At 36.9% G+C, this 18,978-nt stretch overlaps 2 protein-coding genes across 10 annotated transcripts; one reads left to right on the top strand and one right to left on the bottom strand.

The window, feature by feature from the left end:
- The first annotated feature begins 89 nt into the window (after positions 1 to 89).
- On the top strand, positions 90 to 7,012 carry LOC113733711 (general transcription and DNA repair factor IIH helicase subunit XPD). 7 transcript variants are annotated; one of them, XR_011820974.1, is made up of 13 exons: positions 90 to 1,195; positions 1,353 to 1,633; positions 1,951 to 2,033; positions 2,126 to 2,529; positions 2,883 to 3,076; positions 3,196 to 3,376; positions 3,569 to 3,693; positions 4,294 to 4,383; positions 5,066 to 5,144; positions 5,224 to 5,300; positions 5,819 to 5,927; positions 6,125 to 6,241; positions 6,566 to 7,012. XR_011820974.1 is itself a non-coding variant. In XM_027259903.2 (12 exons), the coding sequence occupies exons 1-12, from the start codon at positions 662 to 664 to the stop codon at positions 6,680 to 6,682; spliced, it is 2,274 nt and encodes a 757-aa protein (XP_027115704.1). In that variant the 5' UTR covers positions 90 to 661; the 3' UTR covers positions 6,683 to 7,012. The 7 variants fall into 7 exon arrangements, 1 of the variants encoding a protein (XP_027115704.1); XR_011820975.1 differs by having other exon boundaries at positions 6,125 to 6,227; XR_011820976.1 differs by lacking the exon at positions 6,125 to 6,241 and adding an exon at positions 5,640 to 5,721 and having other exon boundaries at positions 5,224 to 5,542; positions 6,566 to 6,674.
- Positions 7,013 to 10,552: 3,540 nt separating this feature from the next.
- LOC113733739 (transcription factor BHLH42-like) lies at positions 10,553 to 16,362 on the bottom strand. Of its 3 annotated transcripts, none has more exons than XM_027259929.2 (8): positions 15,791 to 16,362; positions 15,326 to 15,589; positions 13,439 to 13,535; positions 13,302 to 13,316; positions 13,119 to 13,175; positions 12,386 to 12,980; positions 10,940 to 11,829; positions 10,553 to 10,787 (listed from the first exon to the last, which is right to left on the bottom strand). In XM_027259929.2, exons 1-8 carry the CDS (start codon positions 15,895 to 15,897, stop codon positions 10,701 to 10,703), a joined length of 2,112 nt encoding a protein of 703 aa, XP_027115730.1. In that variant the 5' UTR covers positions 15,898 to 16,362; the 3' UTR covers positions 10,553 to 10,700. The 3 variants fall into 3 exon arrangements, with proteins under 3 accessions (XP_027115730.1, XP_071920593.1, XP_027115736.1); XM_072064492.1 differs by having other exon boundaries at positions 10,912 to 11,829; XM_027259935.2 differs by lacking the exon at positions 13,302 to 13,316.
- Between the last annotated feature and the right edge of the window lie 2,616 nt (positions 16,363 to 18,978).

The following is an 18,978-nucleotide window of genomic DNA, read 5'->3' on the forward strand; positions in this document are numbered from 1 at the left end:
AATCAACGAGACAACAAGAGAAAGAATAAACATATATAAATTATCCCTAAACTATTTAAAATTCCTCAATTAGTCCACTAAACTTTGTGGTTAAACTATTTATGCAACTAATTAAAACATACATTTTGTGACAAAAAAAAGTGCGATGCTTTGGTTGGTTGAGTGGCTAAAAGTGTAAGTAACTAAATATATATTTTATAATCGTTTAAATGACCATTTTGACTTAAAAAAAAAGTTAAGTGAGCAAATAGAGAATTCTTAATAGTTTAATCACTATTTTTGCCATTACCACCAGCCCTCCTCCCTCTCCCTCCCCACCAACCCATTCCAAAAAAAACAAAAAAAGAAGAATCGGTTGCAACCCTACTATAGGAATTGTGAAATGGGCCTAAGGGTCTAACATAAGACTCAGGATTTAATGGATCGCTCTTGTGTCATTGGTTAGTTCTTTAGTCTTCCAGAAATCCAGACTCCTACAGTCCTACTTAAGCTAATTAGACCAATACGACAGCGTTAAAACTCCTATATAAACCGCAAGGCTTGAACAGGCAGAAGGAAGGGGAAACGCCATCTCCGAGACCGGCGAGTTTCTCTACGCCGTTCAGTCGTCGTCGTCGTCAGAGGCGAAAGCTTAAAAGCGTGAGAGTGACGCGATTGAAAGATGAAGTTCCAAATAGAAGACGTGACGGTTTATTTCCCCTACGACAACATCTACCCGGAGCAATATGCATACATGGTGGAACTGAAGCGTGCCCTAGATGCCAAGGGCCACTGCCTTCTAGAGATGCCGACTGGCACCGGTAAAACCATAGCCTTACTTTCCCTCATCACCAGCTACGCACTTTCCAAGCCTTCCAATCCGATCAAGTTCATCTACTGCACTCGCACAGTCCACGAAATGGAGAAAACTTTATCCGAGCTTAAGTTGCTCCACAATTATCAGTTACAACACCTAGGCCCGGCCGCCAAGATCCTTGCCCTAGGTTTATCTTCCAGAAAGAACTTGTGTATTAATCCTACTGTGGTTTCCGCTGAGAATAGAGATTCCGTCGATGCGGCTTGTCGCAAACTTACTGCCAGTTGGGTTCGCGAGCTCGCTGCTGAAAACCCTAGGATTCCGACTTGTTCCTTTTTTGAGAACTACGAGAAGTCTGCTTCTGAAGCCATTCTGCCTCCGGGGGTTTATACCCTGCAGGTTACCTTTTTCTTCTGTTTTAAAGCCATTTTCTCTCTTTTTCCTCCATTAGTTCGTGGTCTGTAAATTTTGCTATCGGTGCATACAACTGGGGACTCTTGAGCTTCTAGTGATTTCTAGGTTAAGATGGATCTCAATTGCTGTTTTGATTATGCAGGATCTTAGAGCCTACGGGAAGTTGAAAGGATGGTGCCCATACTTTTTAGCGCGGCACATGGTGCAACTTGCAAATGTGGTGGTTTATAGCTACCAATATTTGCTTGATCCTAAGGTTGCAGGCATTATATCCAAAGAGATGCAGAGAGAATCTGTCGTGGTGTTTGACGAGGCCCACAATATTGATAATGTATGTATTGAGGCTTTGAGTGTCAGTGTGAGGATGCAGACACTCGAAGGGGCTACTAGGAATATCAATAGGATGTCTCAGGAGATAGACAGGTATGTACAAGTCAGAGTCAAGTGTCCATTGCCTTTCTATTTAAGTATGTTCTTCCCCTATATACACGAGCTGTCTTCTAGTCTGTACTTTAGAAGATCAGAGCAGTCTAACCCGTTTTGTTTGTATTTTTAGCAACTTCTATAAGTAACAGTACCCCTAAATTCTTGCAATTGCTGCTTGTTTTGAAAAATCTGCTATTTAAATTACTTGAGGACCATATTATGCTCTTCTCTGCTCATTGGTACTTGTACATTGTGAAACTCAAATGACGAGTTTAACAATTCCCTTTCTTTGAACTTTTTGGCATGGTAGGAAGGTTTAAGGCCACTGATGCTGGTCGACTTCGTGCCGAGTATAACCGACTTGTTGAAGGTTTGGCTCTAAGGGGAGATCTGCCAGGTAAGTTAATTTAGTATGGGCTCTACATCTGATAGTCTTCCACTCACTCTTGATAGTGAGATCACTTGGATTGTCTTTCTCTCTTGCTGCAGCTTCAGATGCCTGGCTAGCAAACCCTGCCTTGCCTAATGATATTCTAAAGGAAGCAGTTCCTGGGAATATAAGGCGGGCAGAGCATTTCTTGTCTGTTCTCCGGAGATTAGTTCAGTATATTAGAGGACGCTTGCAGACTGAAAATGTTGAAAAGGAGGGGCCTGTTGCCTTTGTTGCTTCTGTTAACACTCAAGCTGGAATTGACCAGAAAATGTTGAGATTTTGTTATGACAGGCTTCACTCATTGATGCTAACTCTGGAGATATCCGACACAGATGAATTCTTACACATACAAACTATTTGTGACTTTGCGACACTTGTGGGAACATATACTCGAGGATTTTCAATTATAATTGAACCTTTTGATGAGAGGATGCCACATATTCCTGACCCAGTGCTGCAGGTATGCTTATGTCATGACCATCTTCCCAAGCTCCCCCCCCCCCCACCAACAAAACCCCCCAAAAAAAAAAAGTTTTAGAATACAAATAAATTGCAAATGGTGAATACTTAATGAACAATATCACATATGAGCAGTAAAATGAGATTCCTTTTGTTTCTGTATGTCCTTTATTTGAAGAAGCAAGACTGTGATATAAAACATAGTGGGTACAGCAAGAAGACAAATTGTTGTTTCTTCAGCTCCTGCATTTACCAAGGAATCTATAATTTGGAATGTAATGGTCCTTTTTTTTGGGTGGTCATTGTCTTTTCAATAACTGCATTGGAAAATAATTTTTTTCTATTAAATTTCAGCTATGCTGTCATGATGCTTCTCTTGCCATCAAGCCTGTTTTTGAACGATTTCAATCAGTTGTTATAACTTCTGGGACTCTCAGCCCAATTGATCTTTACCCACGTCTTCTAAATTTTAACCCAGTTGTTAGTCGAAGCTTCACAATGTCCTTGACTAGGGATTGCATATGCCCTATGGTCCTCACACGGGGAAGGTATGCCCTTTAACTATTGTAGTACATGTATTAGTTGCCAATTTTTGTTTTATGATTAGGTTGAAAGTCTACTGGTTCACATCACAATATCATTCTTTTTCCTGTGGCATGTCATTTAGTGATCAGCTTCCTGTAAGTACGAAGTATGATCTGAGAAGTGATCCTGGTGTTGAAAAAAACTATGGAAAGCTTTTACTGGAAATGGTATCTGTTGTTCCGGATGGAATTGTTTGTTTCTTTGTCAGCTACTCTTACATGGACGGGATAGTCAATAGTTGGCATGAAACAGGTCTTCTGAAGGTGATAATAGCCTCTGATCTTTCTCAAAATTTCCAAAGAGAACTTTATCTTTATTTCTTTTTTTCTGTAATTTGCCTAGTTTCCTTGTTCATTCCACTTTATCCTTGGTTTTCCTATTCTTTTATATTGAAGAGTATTCTAAATTGTAATTTATTGGCGAATGGTTCCTTCTTTTTCCCTGACATGTTACAGGAAATAATGCAACATAAACTGGTTTTCATCGAGACTCAGGATGTTGTTGAAACCACATTGGCTTTGGACAACTATCGCAAAGCTTGCGATTGTGGAAGAGGAGCTGTCTTTTTCTCAGTTGCGAGGTAGAATCATTGAACTCCTATCTCCCTTTCCTTCCACCATCAGTTCAGTACTTAAGGTGCATATATCTGGTGGTTATTCAACTTTTTGCTCGTTAAGTGGTTCAATTGATGAGGAGTATTCATGATCACTGCTCATTAGGGATGATCATATAACTCTAGTGATATCATCACATATGTCAGAACTTATGAGATTACTTCTGCCTTTGCTGTTGCTGCAGCATTAATTCATAAAAGAATTTTTTGTGTATTTGAATTGTTACTGGACTTGGTTTACTGGATTTTTGCTTGAAACTATTGCTGATATGCCCATCTTTAGAAAGTGATACCCATGTTTTAATTGCTGTTATGTAAATTCATGGTTTTCAGCAAAAGGCCTCTATGGAATATTGTATGCTAAATTGGCATCTTTCCTACCTTCTGTTGTAATGGTGTTATGCAATTTCTTCCTTGTAGAAGTTTCTTGTGAGCCAAGATGTCACACAGGATCAAGGGGGCCTTTTTTTTTTTGTTGGCTACTCTTTGGTGAATTTTGTCTTTTAGTCTGTTAGTAAGGGAGTGCTAAAGGGCTTGACTGTCTCCACTGGATTGACTCAATTACAGGGGCAAAGTTGCAGAAGGTATTGATTTTGATAGGCATTATGGTAGGCTTGTCATCATGTTCGGCGTTCCTTTCCAGTACACATTAAGCAGGTAACCTTTCTGCAGGGACTGAACCAGAAAATTTAATTTGAGGGGGGCAAAATGCATATGCATATAAACTTTCAAATCAACATAATATTTTTTTGAAAATTATTGGGGGGCAAATAGCTTAAAATACATAGGAATTTTAAAAAAAATTTAAAATTTTAAGGGGACAAAATATGAATATCTAGAACTTGGAGGGGTGGGGCCCCACCTCTTCTCAACCTCCCCCCCCCCCCAACGGGGGCTTCTGTCCTTGTTTCTGCTACTTCTGTTATTGATACACGAAGAGATGTTTTCAGCATTAGTCGGCTTGCTTTTTGTGGGCACTAATACATGTTGACATTGTCTCAAGCTTTACAGCTAAGACGTTCAAAAGATTATATTTTTTATTATGCCCTCAGCTAATGGTGGTTGACTTTAATATTCAAATGCTACTATTGACACTGGTCTTTTTAATCATCAATAAGATTCTACAATAGCCAGGCTATTTTTTTTCGAGTTTATTGGTAGCATAATTTGTAGTCCGAATCTTTCTGTGCTGCATGTCCCACTGGATATTAAATTACAGCATTGGGATTTTCTTTTATGTACAAACGGGTTCAAACCTTCTTTGGTGTTTTTAACAGATTTTCATTTATGATCAATTTTTATTCCCTGATGTGGCTAATATTGGTATCATAAACTGCAGAATATTGCTTGCAAGATTGGAGTACTTGCGGGATACTTTCCAGATTAAGGAGGGCGATTTTCTGACTTTTGATGCTTTGGTACATTTTGATTGTTCCTGTATCATTTTTAAGAAACTTGCATATGTTTGTTTTTACAATTGTTTGCATGCATCTTCAGAGACAAGCTGCTCAATGCGTTGGGCGAGTTATCCGTTCAAAGGCAGATTATGGGATGATGATATTTGCTGACAAGAGGTTTGTAGTTTTCAGTTTTATAATTAATGAACAAGAAACTGATTAAACAACAAAAGGTCTGTTGTTGGTGGTGTCGAAAGTTGCATTTGATAGGAACTGAAAAGGAAGATAGACTATTACCATCTCTACATGCTACATGTATGTTTTGGCATCAACAAGGAATCAACGGTATGGAAGTCTAAGCTTGGTACAACCTGTTAGTTGCAGCATGGAACTGTGGATTTGGGTGGTGCCTACAAAAGGTTATAGTTTCTTTATAGAATCAGCAAACTATAATTGCTATTTTTGCTGTTGAAGAAAAGGGACAGGACTGGACTTTAATGAGAGTAAACATGACAGGTAGCCAAACTGCTTGGCCTTGTATTTTGAGCTTGCTAGGTCATACTACAAGAAGACCTCCTTCAGAAATCATACATGAACAGTTAGATTGGTTTCTGTTGATTGTGGTGACTGTTGCCTTCTGCTTACAGCTTCACATTTATGAAATTAATTGATCCTATCTTCTGTTTTGTATTCAGGTATAGCCGTCATGACAAGCGCTCTAAGTTACCTGGTTGGATTTTGTCACATTTACGTGATGCACATCTTAACTTGAGTACCGACATGGCTGCGCATATAGCAAGAGAGGTGTAGTTCTAATCCTATCTTTGTGCTGCTCTTTCCTACTAGTGTCTCCACAATTGCTTGCCAGGTCTAAAGCTTGAATAGAGAGTGTGATGGAGGGGGGGATAATAGATTTTTTTGCAAATATCTTTTTCTGTTCTTTAGGGTTGTCAAATGTCATTCGTACTGTGTCTTTAATACAGCATGTTCATGGATAATAGGGAATTAAGGAAGAAGGAATCTCAGATGATTATCAAAGTCGCCGTGCTTGATTTGAGTATAGCATGTGACTCTACATGAGTTGGTGTATTGGATTTTCATCAGGTTGATGACAACTGGTATTAGTTATGGGCTTTTATTGGCATGAGCCACACACAGGGTAGCTTTAAGTGTGGTGCTTCTATTTCATCCAGAATAGAAGTATTATTTATTCTTTTGAATGATGCTGCCAGGGATGATGACTCCAAAGTAGGGCAGTTTGTTATCCTTGTATGTATAAAGTGGTACTACAAATGATAGTAGAAAATCATCTGACGTGAACTAACCGCTTTAGGTTTAGTAGTCCTTATTAAAAGCGCTACATTTTCTGTGCTTTTTTTTTGGGGTAGGGGGTGTGGTCAGAGTGGACTACTTTTAACGCGTATCCTTTCTTCTGGATGCAGTTCTTAAGGAAAATGGCTCAGCCATATGATAAAACTGGTGTCATGGGCAAGAAAACCCTTTTGTCAGAGGCAGACTTGGAGAAGATGGGGAATTCCAACCTTGGGGAAATGTTCTGAAGATTTTGGGTTAAGCTAAGCTGCAGTCTTGTTGGATGCCTGTGAATTCACCAATTTTGTCGTAAATTTTGACCTTTTTTTTTTTGGCTGTTGTTGCTACAGATTGTACACTGGTTGAACCAGAAACTGATCTAGAAGGAAAAATCTGGAAATATGACAGGAGGGTTTTTTTTTTGGGGGGGGAGGGGGGGTGCGAATTAGAGAATTTTGCTTTTTTTGAGCGTTTTTCCTTTTGGATTTGTCTATTTACAGAAGAATTTTGGGATTTTGTTGGAGATAGGGTGTTTGCATGGCAAATTATTTTAAATAATATTTTATTTACATCATAAATATATTTTTTAATATATATTTTTATATTTTTAATTTTATATGCATCAAATTATAAAAAATATTATAATAATTATTTCAAATAATACTCCATCCAAACAAATCGGATTTGCACGAACATCTTGGTAATTGCTGGGATTGTTGGATGAGAAGGTGAAGGAAACTCCGAGATCATTTCATTTGCTTTGAATGATGTAAATATTCCTTTTTCGTCGCTTGAGATCATTTGTTATATGTTATCTTGTCTTGCAAGTGAAGTGGGGAAAGAACATTGGGCATTAATGTTGCAGCCACAAAATGCTCCAGCCTTATATTTGAGTTGTGATTAAAGAAATAAAATAAAAGTTCGGAAAGGTTGAGATATAATCCAGGCATCAGCAAACACATTTCATTCACCTTGCACTTGCAGGGTTGATAGCGATGAAGGCGGGTTATTTTTTAAGTGCTTCTAGACCTTGCTAGAAAATCTGAACTCCCAGCCGAGGGGAAGGCGACGTCAATATTGCTCGCATTTTAGGTCCCCAGTGTATAAAATAAAGCATTTTAGGTCCCTAGTGTATGAAATAAAGCGACCTTTTATTGGCTCCTTGATTACATTTCCAGCCATATTGTTGCCGTAAACGACGTGGATACGTCAAGCATTCGAAATTTTAAGAGCAAAATTGACAACTCACAATTTTTGTCGAAATTCCCACAAGCAACTCAAGTGCAAATATCAATCATCGGGTTAAATAAAAAAAGTAAATTTCAAAATAAGGAAATTGAAAGGAAAGCTCAATTAGGAGGTTCCGATGAGTGGAGCTGAGAAGAAATTAAGACCAAGTATTATGACGAATCAATATCATCTTGCCCCGGAATTCAATAGATTTGGTTTGTTATGATTCCTTATGGGAGCAGGCAATCGTCTTTATTTTCACCATTTCCTTTGAAGTGACTTTATCTTCTTTCGTAAATCCATTTCTTTCCTTGCAAAACTCCAGCGGAAAATACCTCCAGGGGAACTCCAGATAAAGCTCATCATTGGGATCTCCTGTGTGAATGTATCACAAAACTAACAAGAATTTTTGACCTCCATCTCTTCAAAAAGAATTAAAAAAATGAAAATTTGCTCCATAAGAGAGCGCCCATAGAAACTTTTTTTTCCCTTGTTTTTTGGGTTCCATGACACCATCACCATTGCTGGCTTCGCGAATTAAAATTTTTTACAAGTAATCTCTATCAATTGCTCTTCTACAGTGCAGATTAGGACACACAAAATTCCAATTGATGTGGTTTATTTGGGTTCTTCAAAGGGAATATTGTTAAAAATATCCCTTACATTTTGATGAATATTTTCGTCATCCACTTTTAAAATGTTAAATTTACAATTTTAAATTAATAAAATGTGGTTCCAATCTAAATTTCCAATCACTTTTTAGTATGAATCTGAAATTACCACTTGACCCACATGCAGTAATTTTTAGTATACAAAAATGTCAGATCTTACTTTTTAGTGGCAAAATGAACATATATTAGATTAGAACCCACTTTTTTAGGAAAAATAAATATGATTATGATCAAATCCTACTTTTTAAGGGTAGAAATGCATCTAGATCAAGTTATTTGCTTAACTACAAATGGGATCTAACTTTTTTGCCCCCAAAAAAATGACTACATATGGGTCATGTGATGGATTCAAGGTAAAATATGGTTTAAAATTTGGGTTGGAACCAAATTTGGTCGACTTAATTTTATAAGGAATCTATATTCACTATTTTAAAGTGAAGAGCGAAAAAATTATTTGACAAAATCTGATAAACGTTTTGAACGATTTTCATTTTTTCAAAATGGTTTTGGATAAAATTTATGTGGTTCCAATTTTACCCTTAAATTTTCAAATATGCCATGTATCTATGGCTTTCTCTGACCAAAGCATGGTTTGAAATATGATCAAGGAATAAAAAAGTTCGTTTTTAATTTGTAAGGGACTAAAATATTTAATTTTGTATGTGGGAGACTAAAATTTAATAACACTAAAATGTAAAAAACTATTGGTGTCATCTCGCTCCGGCAAAGAATTGGTTGATGGAAACTAAAGGAGGGGTGCATTTGGGAAGGTGTCTAGGTTTCTAAATCCCGGGTGAAAAACTGCAAATTTTGTGGTATAAAGAACCCCTAGTGCAAATAAATCAAACGTACCATAGGTGTTTAATAGGTACTTGTTAACCTACTAAAATTGCATCTAACGTACCATGAGAACACGCAATCACTATTACTATTATACTTCCTACATTTAGACACTTCAAAATTAGCTACATTTTTTCAAGGGTTATTATCACTTTACCCTCTTAAACTATATCACTACTATCAGTTTACCCCCTAACATTATCTTTTAGTCATTTTACCCCCATAAGTAATTCAACTCAACATGTTAAGAAATTTTGGACAAAAATACCCTTTTATTTTATAGCATTACTACATTGTTATTATCACTTTATTCGTTTGGATTATAGTGATACAATCACTTTAGTTCCTAACATTATTTATTAGGCATTTTACCTCATCATTAATCTAACTAGTATGGTCAAAAAATTTTAAATATATTTACCCTCTTTTATATATAATTAAAAATAAAAAATTTGGAATGGTTATTCTTCCTTTTTTTCACTTTGAGAGATCGAAAAACATAAAAATAAAAGGATTTTCTCAAATTTCTTTTTTTTCACACTTATTAATACTAGGAAAAGAAAAAGATATAGGAAAGAAGAAAACAAAAAATTAGATTTTGCAAAAAATAAAATAAAATAAAGAAAAGTCTAACATTATCGTATTACTTTAAGGTTGTCGAGATTAGAATTGGAATTTGGTGGTAAACAACAAAGTGAAATAATTTTAAAATAATAAATGTATTTAATTCTTTCTTATTTGTAATTTTTTAAAAAAGAATTGAGCTTCTCTCTCCCCCTCCCCCACCCCTTCTCCATTTTTCTATTTTTTTTTTCAATATTAATAAGATTGTCAAGAAGAAAGAAATTAATATTTTGACTTTTTTTTCTTGATACTAAAAAGGAGAATAGTCACTCTAAATTTTTTATTATTTTTATTATGTAAAAAGGAGGGTATTTCTTCTAAGTTTTTTAACTTGCTAAGTTGGTATGGTAGGATAACTTATCTAAAAAATAACTCTAGGGGGTAAATTGATAATGAGACTATATTTTATGGGGGTAAAGTTATAATAATTTTAAGGGCTAAACATGTCTTTTTACTTTAATTAACAAATTTCGTTACGTTTGACCGTTAGTCTTGGGGGTACAGTGATTAAAAGATAACGTTAAGGGGGAAATTGATAGTACACCAAACGTTAAGGGGGTAAAGTGATAATAACCCTTTTTCCCAAAAAAAAAAAAAAAAAACTTATACCTAAGGCCTCTGTGCCCATTAGGCAACCATTAACGAAACCGATAAAAACGTAGGAAATTTCTGCTCACTATGAATTTGAAAGTTAAAGATTATGCTTAACTAATATTTCAATTAAACTAGTAAGAAAGATTAATTTCAAAAAAATTGTAGAGGGAAATTGTTAAGTAGTTACTCGTAGATTGTCATTAGTTATCTGTTTAGGCTAGGAACACCTTGTCATCTACTCGATTATCACAGTTTGATATCATCCTGACTAGATGAAAAAAAAAATTTCTTGGTTGCCTATCGATGTTTAAAGCAAATACTGAGGGATTATTTGGTTAATTGCCCTTTTGACCTCCATAATGGTTGCCCTTCTACCATTCCCGTATTCTTTCACCTGATAAAAAAAATCAAAAAATTTTTGGAATGAGATGGTCATTGTAATTGAATTAAAAAATCTTATCCAACGAAATTTTGCTAAAAATTAGCATTATAGAAGTGAAGCCCCAAGGTAAGCGTACCTCGGGTAGCATTATAGAAGTGATATACCTTAGCCCTTAGCTCAGCAACGAAGAAGCCATTGCTAAGAGAGGATTGGACGGCTGTGATCTCTACTCTAAGCTCCCTAAGCATCTGCATGACATCCAACAACAGCCCCTCCCGGTGAGGGCACTGCAGCTCCACCAATGCGTCACTTTCAATTATCGACACCTCCACCTGTAACACTCCCTCGGCCGGAGACACCACCGCTGCTTTGGGCTTTCCTCCGCCTGTAGGACTACCCTCCACTATCCTCATTTTCCTCCTATCCAATCCTTGTCCGACCTGTACTCGTGCCGCGGTGTTGTTGCTACTGCTTCTTTGCTCCTTGGCATTCTTCTTGGGGTGTCCATCGGCCTCCATCTGCCGGAAACTTGCCTCGAGTTCTTGAATCTTCTTCCTTAACTGCTTCACATACTCGATGGTGTCCCCGAGAATGGATGCCTTATCCATTTTGGTGACGAAGGGCACGAGGGACCTCAATATGATGAAACGCTCATTCAGTTTCTCCCTCCGGCGTCTTTCTGCTAGCACGTGGTTTGCGCTGAGCTCTTCTTGTGGGGTGCCTTTGCGCAAGCGGGAGGCTGAATCTGATATTGCCGCTGCGTCTCGAGACTTTGGGGAGGTCTCGTCTCCGGAGTTGGAGGCATGGAGGAATGGAACCGTGAAGAGTATGTATTTGAGTGTCCATTGGGAGGAGGATCCTCGGAGGTTGCCGTGGGCGAGGCTGTCACAGCTGGTGGCTGGCCACTTGGAGAATGCGGAGTGGATGGATTGGGTGACGTTGCCGGTCATGCTGGAGGAGGAACACCGGCTTGATTGGTGGTGAAGAACGGTGGACACTGTTTGAGAGAAATGGCTATCCTCTTGAGCGAACTCATTCTCTGACAGTGGGACCCCTGTGGAAAATTTAGAATAAAATTGAATTTTTAGCAAAGATTCAAACTATTGCTAAGTTAGAAAATAGTAGTAATTCAATGCGGTTTCAGCACGATAAAGAACTCATATCTGCATGGCTTTTCTACGTACGTGCATGCATGGATGCGGTTTTCTAAAATCTGTCTGACCATCGTGATCTCAGTCCAGCGGTTACCATAACAATTTTTCCATATACAATACTTTCAATAAACTCCAAATTAAATCAGGTAGATGTGCCGTTTCACTAGAGTTGTGGAATGGTAATAAGATAATTTGAGTTCAAAAGACACGGTTTAAAAGTCACCTAAATCTTCGTTAAACTAATCAATTCAATCCAGCAAACATAGTTCACAGTTCAAGAGAGGGCTCTTAAAATTTTCTTCACTTATCGAATTCAAGGTTCGAGTTCTGAACGTGATAGTTAAAGATGGGAAGCGTGCACGAAGAGAGGTGGGACGTTAAAAAAAATAGTTAGTATGCTGGGAAGGTCTAGTTTGTGACATGAGACCATATTAAAGGGAAAAAAAATAAAAATACCTGATGTTGTTGGGGCTGGTTCTAGACTATGATTGATGCCGGGATCCTGTATACGCGGCCATCTAGGTGTGGACTGTGATGAACACAAATCAGGCCGGTTTTGCTGGACTTCCTGATTCTTGTTTGGCCCATGGGGAAGCAGATGATAGTCAGAGTCCCAATTGTTGGAGCCATCTTCTGGTGATCCCAGCCTGATATCCTCGGACATATCAAGTTGCACTAGCTCGCTGGGCTCAGTAGTTTTGATTTGAGGCATGCTATTAGGGTTCTGAACCCCAGAACTAGGGGCACTACTCTGAGGAACTGTCTCACCGTCAGAATCTGAGTCAGCAACAGCGTCAGCGTCCGCGTCTTCTTCGTCGTCTTCTCCTTCTTCTTCCTCTTCTTCTATTTGATCACTATTATCTTGGGACGTGTGAATTGTGGTGTAAGTAGCAGGCACTGGCACTGTGGAAGAATGGAAACGTGGCCCTGAAGCAGTAGCTGGACTGGAAGTGGAGTGCTCGGATAACGCAGGCTTTGGAGTCTGATGAGGCTGTTGATGCTCTGCGAAAATGCTCTTGATATGTTGGACGAATCCCAGATCTTCTTGAACCTAAGATCAAGATAAGGGGAAAAAAAAAAAGAAAAAAGAAATCATTCCTTGACGGTCTATTACTGCACCCCATTTGTACGTGGTAGTTCTAGAGTGTTATAAGCCTAGCAAAGATGATACAAGTGAAATGGGTTTTACCCTTTCAACAGTTCCGAGTTCAACTACGCCATCCAGCAAAGGGATGCACACCACGGTCTGTAACTTGCAGGGAAAAGAGTTTGTATCATTAACAACCTACTCTTGCCATACCAAGTCGATAGTAATGCTTTTGTACTGTCCGCAGAGAGAAATTTATTGGAAACTAATGGCAGTGAGTTTTACCTGTATGCGAGCACTCTGACGGATTAGAGAAATAATTCACAAGAAGAGAACAAATAAGGAAAAAGAGTTAGTGAACTTCAGCGAATTTTTTGGAGCATATACATGATAATTTGAAAGAACGAGGATGAGGTACGTACCTTGGCAAGAATGGCTCTTGTAAAGAGTTTGCTGTCAACCTCATTTGCGCCTGTAAGCCATACATGTTGCCTCTTAGCATATGCCCTTCCTGGCAATCTATTGTGTGACACGTTTGAAGTACAGATTAACTCCTTAGGCAATCACCACTTAGATCAAATATATAATCTAGTTCAGCGAATTGATTTGTTCTTTCGTTTCGTTGTGATAAAATCGTCAACCTATCTACAAAAAACTATACTTATACTCATTCAATTCAATAAAAGAAGGGCTTCACTTGTAACTTACTTCCCTAATTGCATTTGCTTCGTATTATATATGGAAGTGAATATATATATATATATATATATTTTTCATGTCTTCGATCGGGAACTCTACGTGGACTGATGGTTTTACTGTGTCATATAGTATTTATTGAGTCGAAATCGGAAGATTCTCGACGCCACAACATTGGTGCATTTTGCTTTCAGATACAGTAAATTTACACCCATTTGAGATGTAAATGAAACTCAAAATCTTGTAACAATGCTACGTCCTTGGAAGTTTTAGCCGGTTAGCTGTAGGGTTACAAAAGAATTTCTACTTGGCTTTATAAGCATGAAGTTCTTGAAAAATTAAACATCGATCTTTGTTGTACCGCCGACAACTTTATAAAAATTTTGCAAGATATTTGTCGCCGAGTTACTAGTTAAGATCAGCCAAATTTCTCCCCCTACGCTTACATTACATTTCTGTATACGTTTCTTTGTCAAGAAGTAGGACCATTACTTGTTTAATACAGCACCGTCATTTATTTCTGGCCGAGTGTTCAAGTCTTGACAGCAATTTCCTCTGTCATATCTTTGATTGACTTTCAGTGGCAAAGGCCAGATTGTCAAAAACCAAATTTGGAAAGAAAAATTAATTCATCCAACCGAAGTGCAAGAAGTCCTCAAAAGGAGGAGGATACAGCAAAACTAATAATATGTTTTAAATTTTGGGTGGGCAAAAAAACCTAATTAGCAGGTTGAAGAATTTTGGAGTGTTTTTTCACAAGTAATAGTTCCAACTAGAGGTGTCAAAATGGGTGACTTGAACACGTTAAAATGGGTATTATCCAAGAATACCCGTTTATTAAATAAGTATTCTTGAGTAACTCATTTATATCCATATGCAAAAATTTAAGATACGCACTCATCTATTTATGGACGAGTATGAATAAATTTAGTTAAATGAATTTGTTTGTCACCTATAGTTCCAACGTCCAAATGTCTCTAAAATTAATGCAAAGTCATCAGTGGGCAGTTTAGTGTATAGAAGCTTCATTTAAGCCCAACAGTTTCATTGTTAGTGTCTAATTGCTTTTCTGAATTTTAATCACTCTAATGCCCCCAAACCCCATAATAGTTCATCAGAAACTGGAGGATGATACTCTAAGTTTCTAATTAATCCCACCTCTCTCTCTCTCTCTCTCTCTGTATACGTAGTGAATGTTGGATACTGAACTAGGTCTATTTGAATGACACACTGCTGGAAAAAGGCAAAGCGGTGACTATACAAATCTCCAAAGCTGGGAGCCATCGATCGAGGAAAGAGACAACAAGCGAGTAAACAAATACGGTTATGGTTGTTATACTTATCTGTCGTTTATTAAATCAAGTGTCGAAAGAAGGAAATCATCAAAATCCTAACTTTCTCTTTTATCTTTCCGCAATAAGACCTATTTTTTTCTGCTTATAAAACACAAGTAACATCTAACATGAAAACTCGGCAAGTTCCTACTGCTGTCTTACTACGTATCATGAATATGTGAGGATGTTAATGAATGAACGAAAGCTCAAGTTAAATCATAAATCATAATTAAGTAGAAGAGTAGAAGCTAAGCTATTCTTTCATGAAAACACACTTACCCTACTCCAGGAGCGAAAGAGAAGGACACACACATCAAGTAAAACCATTCAGACTCCGTTAAGTCCTCCGGAGACAAGGATGCAGAAGGTCTTCGCGCTTGCTGCTGCTGCTGGTTTGTGTCTCCGGAAGAGAGGGCATCGTATAGTTCTCTGAGCTGCTGGCTTCTCTGAAGGGATGCCTCCTCCGCGCTTACTTCCATTGGCTGCACTGTCTTCCTAGTCTTTATAGCTCCATTATAGTACCCATCACCCCACACTAGAATCCTACATGTTTTGTGTTCGGAGGAAAAAAACAAAAAGAAGTCATTCAAGTTTTTTTCTTATTTTCATCAGTTTGTGGCGTGCAGAATTACTTGTAAATAGAAAAGAAGAAGAAGAAGAAAATTTACTAATTAAACAATGACGACCCTGGGATTTGATTATTCTCATGAGTCGGGTTGTAGCTAGGTTGTAGATATTATTTACCTTTGTTGGGAACAGAGTTGCCAGAAAAGACTATATGTCCATTCAACCGTTTGCACCGCCCTCTGCAGCATGTGTTGGAGCTGACGACTACTTGGTGGTGCAGCCATCTACGGCTGTGGCGAGGAGATTGATCTTTATTGTTGTGCTAGAAAATGTTGTTGATCATTTCTGAAACTCAAATAAAAAGCACAGAAAACGGAAAAGAGGAAATTGTTCTGGTGCTGTGAATACAACGGAGGGATGGCAAACGGAGATAAAGATGGATGTTAACTGAAAATTTTTCAAAAAAAAAAAAAAAAAAAAACTTGAAGAAAACCCAAGTATAAGTGAGGCAGATGGAGTTGATGAATAAAAGGGGTAGATATTTTTGCCCTTTGCATGGAGAGCTGAGGGTAGATAGATCAATGATGGGTGGAATTAGGCTGGGACTGGCAGGAGAGAAAATAGAGGTAGATGCATGTTGAAATTGAGGAGAAGACTTGTGAGGCCCTAGAAAGATATTAATTGGCCATTCGGGTTCGAATAAGAGGACGAAATGCCTGCCTCACACCTGAGAATGGTCGTTAGGTTTGGAAGCCGAACAAATTAAGGTTTTATAGAAGGCAGAGGAATGCGGTGTAATTTGGAAGCACAGGCAGAAACACAGAAAGATTCTGGGAGTTTTGACTGGTTGGTGCTTACCTGACAGTTTGAGAGACTTTTTATACTTCTAGTTGGATATGTGTGCTGCATTTCTGAAGAGAGGATGCACACTCGAGAGGATGCACACTCACTCTTTCTTAGAACCTACATCGATCGTTGACTCAAACGTGAGCATCAATCGAAATTACAAAGTGCAGAGATCTTCTTTTTATTACTAATAATGTATCACACGTTGTAGATTAACTGATTATTTAACACTTGTCATATACATATATATATATATAGCAAATTATCGAGATAGTTACTAAGCTCTTTGAATGATAAAGTTTTGGTTACTCAACTTCTAAGAGTGTGTATTTATTCACTAAACTATTACAAGTATAAATTTTTTGCTATTCCGTATGTTTTTACTGTTAAATCTAACAAATCTAAGAGTCGCACGAGTCACGAGACATAACCAAATTTGACAAACTTAACTGAAAAAATAAATGAAATGGCCTAAAATTTATATTTTTAATAATTTAGTGGGAAAATATATTCTTTTAAAAATTGAGTGGCCAAAACTCTACTATTCACTATTCAAAAAATTTGATGACTACCAGGATAATTTGCTATATATATATATATATACTCACACATACACATACATACATGCATACACATATACTCTAGCAAACTTGACTTTATGGAGTAAATACTTGAACACAATGGCATCAAAATCCAAACTTATCATCTAATCATACTCTGTCTTGATTTGAGATTACACGAGAGAAGTAGCATGTGTGTGTGTGTTTGCGTATGAGTAATCACAAAAACTTAATTATCTAATGCCTGATAAGGTCGGTCATCTCTTATTTGAAGACTATAAAGATCAACAATTCAGGCAATTTCGAGTTAGGTGCGTTTCCTCTCAAAATCTAATCTCTCAAAGTCTAATGCACGTGGGCTGTTTCGGTGCAGAAGCGGCCACCAGACTAGGGAGTCATGACTGGGCGTTGGCTTCCCCATTTAGATGCACAAAGTCCAATGGAGGGCTAAAGCAGCCTCTACGGTTGGGGTTGGATTAGTCATTAAACCCGGCCCGATAAGGATCCGGCAGAGGGACTAGATCATTAGTTGAACCGCAGTATTAATTTAATATTTATAAATATAAAATAATAATTTTAATATATATGATAAATTGCTTTTAGATACTAATTATTATATTTAGAAAGCTATATGAGAAATATATAGATATTAATAGAATATTTAGTTTCATTTTATCGTACTTTTAAATAAATAATATAGTGAAGTATAAAACAAATTTATATCGCTTGCTTAAAAAAATATAGCATTATTTTTTCATTATTTTATTTTTATTTAAAAACAAAGTTATTTTCTAACTAATCAAATATTGTTAGTTTAAAAGTTAAAAGGATTAATTGTATAATAAGACAATAAACAAGTTTCTTAAAAAAATTAGTTATCAAATAAAAACTAAACAAGTGGTAAAATATATATATATATATATTTAAATGAAGATCCAATATACAAATGTTATCAAAAGCATATATATATATATATATATATTGTTTCAAAACCAAAGACCCACAATTCTTTTTTTTTTAAATGGTAAATCGGGTCAATTGAAAAATCGGACGGATTCCCAGTTGAACTATCAAATAACCCGAATTTATCCGGATTTGATTGGGTCAATTGCTTGTCCCTTCAAACTCGAGACCCGGCCCGGGCCACCAAGTCGGATTTAATAACTGTGGTTTGAAATGCAAATTGAGCTGCCTAGAAAAGTATTAGGTATACAATCAAAGCCGCGGAGTTTATTGCTAAAATAACTCTTCTTCTAAAACATATATCCAAAGTAACCTAATTTTAAAAATTATTACCTTTATAATTCTCTTTTTGCCACAAAGGTTGCATATGTGGCAGGATGGAAATAGAGACATATTCTATCTTTCTTTTTTATCTGATATTCCCCCGGATTCTCTCTCTGAACTTTTTCCTTTAGTTATTTTTTTCTTGTCAAAAGTAATTTTGAGAAGCCAATATTTATATTAATAGAATGTAAAACTTCACTATCATTCTTGATATTGTATTCGTGGATGAAAATATTCTTCTCGAATTGATGATCTTAAGGTAAATGAAGATTATTCTCTTGTCTTTTCTAATGTGTAGTTTTTGGAACATTCCTATAGCCTTCAAAAAAATTTTGAATACTAATTGTGTAACAAATGATTTCTCATACCATGTGTTTGTTAAAATGTCCAAGAGGAAAACTACATAACAACATAGATTCATACTCAATATGTTTGATTTCCACCATATACACGAGCATGTTCATTTGTAGTGCTTCTCTATCACATGACCAGATAATCTCATATACTTAATGTATTTTTGCACATTTATTCAACATCAATCGATGGTTTGTGTTACTTTTGAGCAACTTGAGCATTATCTTAATTGCATTAGTAGATTTCTTTTGCATTACATGAAATTTACTAGTCTCTATTTCGATTTAATCTACTAGTGGTTCTTGTATCTAATGGTAT

Source organism: Coffea arabica, chromosome 1e (assembly GCF_036785885.1).
Source record: "Coffea arabica cultivar ET-39 chromosome 1e, Coffea Arabica ET-39 HiFi, whole genome shotgun sequence".
Classification (NCBI taxonomy): domain Eukaryota; kingdom Viridiplantae; phylum Streptophyta; class Magnoliopsida; order Gentianales; family Rubiaceae; genus Coffea; species Coffea arabica.